Source organism: Echinops telfairi, unplaced genomic scaffold (assembly GCF_000313985.2).
Source record: "Echinops telfairi isolate 266 unplaced genomic scaffold, ASM31398v2 ScPeMD7_17;HRSCAF=63, whole genome shotgun sequence".
Classification (NCBI taxonomy): Eukaryota; Metazoa; Chordata; class Mammalia; order Afrosoricida; family Tenrecidae; genus Echinops; species Echinops telfairi.
Genome location: NW_022103914.1, coordinates 3,753,722 through 3,756,201, shown reverse-complemented (window position 1 = coordinate 3,756,201; position 2,480 = coordinate 3,753,722). Strand labels below are relative to the sequence as shown.

The 2,480-nt window shown below is 51.5% G+C and overlaps 1 protein-coding gene across 1 annotated transcript in view; it reads left to right on the top strand.

Moving 5' to 3' along the window:
- HEG1 (heart development protein with EGF like domains 1) overlaps window positions 1-2,480 on the top strand; it is a 63,424-nt gene that overhangs the window by 58,188 nt on the left and 2,756 nt on the right. The window contains exon 16 of the mRNA XM_045287520.1: window positions 1,172-1,346. Coding sequence (XP_045143455.1) covers window positions 1,172-1,346 — 175 coding nt within the window. The remainder of the gene's footprint in view (window positions 1-1,171; window positions 1,347-2,480) is intronic.

The following is a 2,480-nucleotide window of genomic DNA, read 5'->3' as shown; positions in this document are numbered from 1 at the left end:
GGCTATACCAGTTAGCTAGAAGAGTGCTCAGGACATGGCCGTAGACTGACTGTAGCTGTTTGGAGAAGGCGCTTATGACCATTGGCCATGGGAAGGGTTGGTAGTTGTAAAAGAGTAAGTTATCGTTTGAGATCAGACACCCGTCCTCCAGGGATCAAAACCGTGACAGGGCTGTTTCAGGCTTGTAGGAGATGCCAGCGCTTAAGCCAGGTGCTTTCCGGGTATTTGGTTTTATGGCCCTGGGTCACACTGCGCCTTCCCTTCAACACCTATTTATAGGAAAAGTAAGGTAGAAGGCCAGTGTCATTAGAAATTTATAATCCCAAGCCCAGCATAGATAAGACACTGGTGAAATGTCTCCAGTGGAAAGCCTGGCTTAAAGACGTCCTTGTCTGCTGAAATGAGACTCTATCTAGATAGCTACAGCCATGGGAAGTTTGGTAAATAAGACATCTCAGGGTAGAGAGAGCACTGTCCGGGACATTGTGGAGCCTGAATTCTAGTCCCAGCACTGCTAGTAGCAAAACGTGGCCCAGGGAACAGGTCCACTCTCCTCGCTGAACCAGACTTGTCCCACCCATAGAGATCCTCATTCATGCACTCGGGGTGAGACCCAGAAGCTCCCCCATGTGAATTCTGATCCTCAGATGGGTTGGGAATTATGGGGGTAGATAGAGTCCAAGGGCCCTCTGGCTCCAGCTTTGGTGGTGTAATGACTTGTTTTCCTGGCCACCCCAAGCCCAGTCAGCCCTGCCCCCTTGACTGATCTAGGTGAACTGCCCAGCCAGCTCTCTGTTTCCCTGCTCTGCTTCCTCGCCTGGGCCTTTCGGGTGGAAAGATGGTTTTGTACCTTTCCTTGCACCCACTCAAAACTCTAACTCCCTGCCATCGGGTCAGTGCAGACTCACAGGGACCCCTTGTGGATTTCTGAGACTGTGGTTGTTGGCACGGGAGTAGAAAGCCCAGTCTGTCTCCTGCGGAGCTGCTGGTGGCTTGGAGCTGCTGACCATGCGGATGGAATCGCAGCCCAATGCTTAGCTACCTCCACGCCCAGGGCACCATTCATGTTGGGCTCAACGCGCTCCATGAACTGACCGTGGGGGCTCTCCAGGCACTGTTTCTGTACAGAACGCCCGCACTGACTGTTTCCAATGTTTCCGTTTCTCCACAGAAAGAGTAAGAACGACATAAGCAAACTCATCTTCAAAAGTGGGGATTTCCAAATGTCCCCCTATGCCGAGTACCCCAAGAACCCTCGTTCACAAGAGTGGGGACGAGAAGCCATTGAAATGCATGAGAACGGAAGTACCAAAAACCTGCTGCAGGTGCCAGATGTTTACTACTCGGTGGGTATGCGCAGGCGGGGGCCGGTGATCGGCAAAGCTTCCCAGGGAGTGGAACGTTCAGGAGAGAAGCCGCTTCCTGTCTCTTATTTACCTGTTTTAACATTCTATTCCTTTCTGTCTGCATCTTATTTGCCAGTTGTGGCTTTGGGGTGTGAACGGTACCTGTGGCCTTAGAAGAATTCCTGGGAGACTGGGAGGATGGAATGAGAAGACTGTGTTTTCCCACGAGTGTCTGCATGTAGACACACAGTCCTCCGACAGCACGGGGCAATGATCCCCTTGTTGCCAACCTTGCTTCTAAATTATAGGAGGAGAAACTGCAAAGCAGAAAGCCTCTAGGGCTGTGCTTTCCCTTACATGGATGAGCAGTTAACATTGGGAGCCTGGACGGTGGTATCAAGAGTGTAATTCGATGCAATCGTCCACAAGGGCTTCTCAGGGGCTTAGAAGAGGATCTGCTCCCAAAGCAACCGAGGCCTAGTCATTGCGTCCATTCCAACCGACAGCAGCCCTGCAGATGCATCCGCACTCCCAGCTGGCTCCCCAGGCTGTGGTCCTCGAGGAGGGGGACTGCCGTGTCTTTCTGCTGGAGAGGGTGGCTGCTGCGTTCAGGCAGCACCCAAGCACTTGACCTCAGGCACCAGGGCTCCTTCCTACTCATGCCGGCCCAGTACCATTTGTTGTCAGGGTGGGGAGGGGAAGAGATCTCAAACTCAAATATAATTTATGGAGGTACATAAATTATGAAGGCTTAACCCAGGCAAAGCCAACTCGTGGATGAGGGGAGCCAGGCCATGATGGTGTCCAGGGATTCATAGACACTCGGCCACTTACATAGGATACTGTGTGAGTCCTGGTGGACTAGAGAAACAAATTCATAGACACTCCTATGTGGATAAGAAAGAGCTTTCTATCAAAGAGTAATTGTCCCTTAAGAAAACATCCCGGCCCAGTCCAGATCAAGTCCATAAGTCCAATATTAGCCCATATGTCCGATACCAGTCTGTAAATTCCTCTTCAGACTCAAATAACACATGCAATGATGCTGAGTGCGGGAAGATCACCGGGTGGAAAATCTTGTGGATCCAGTGGCAGTAGAGGCATCTTAGCACTGGCAGGGGTCTCCATGTGGCT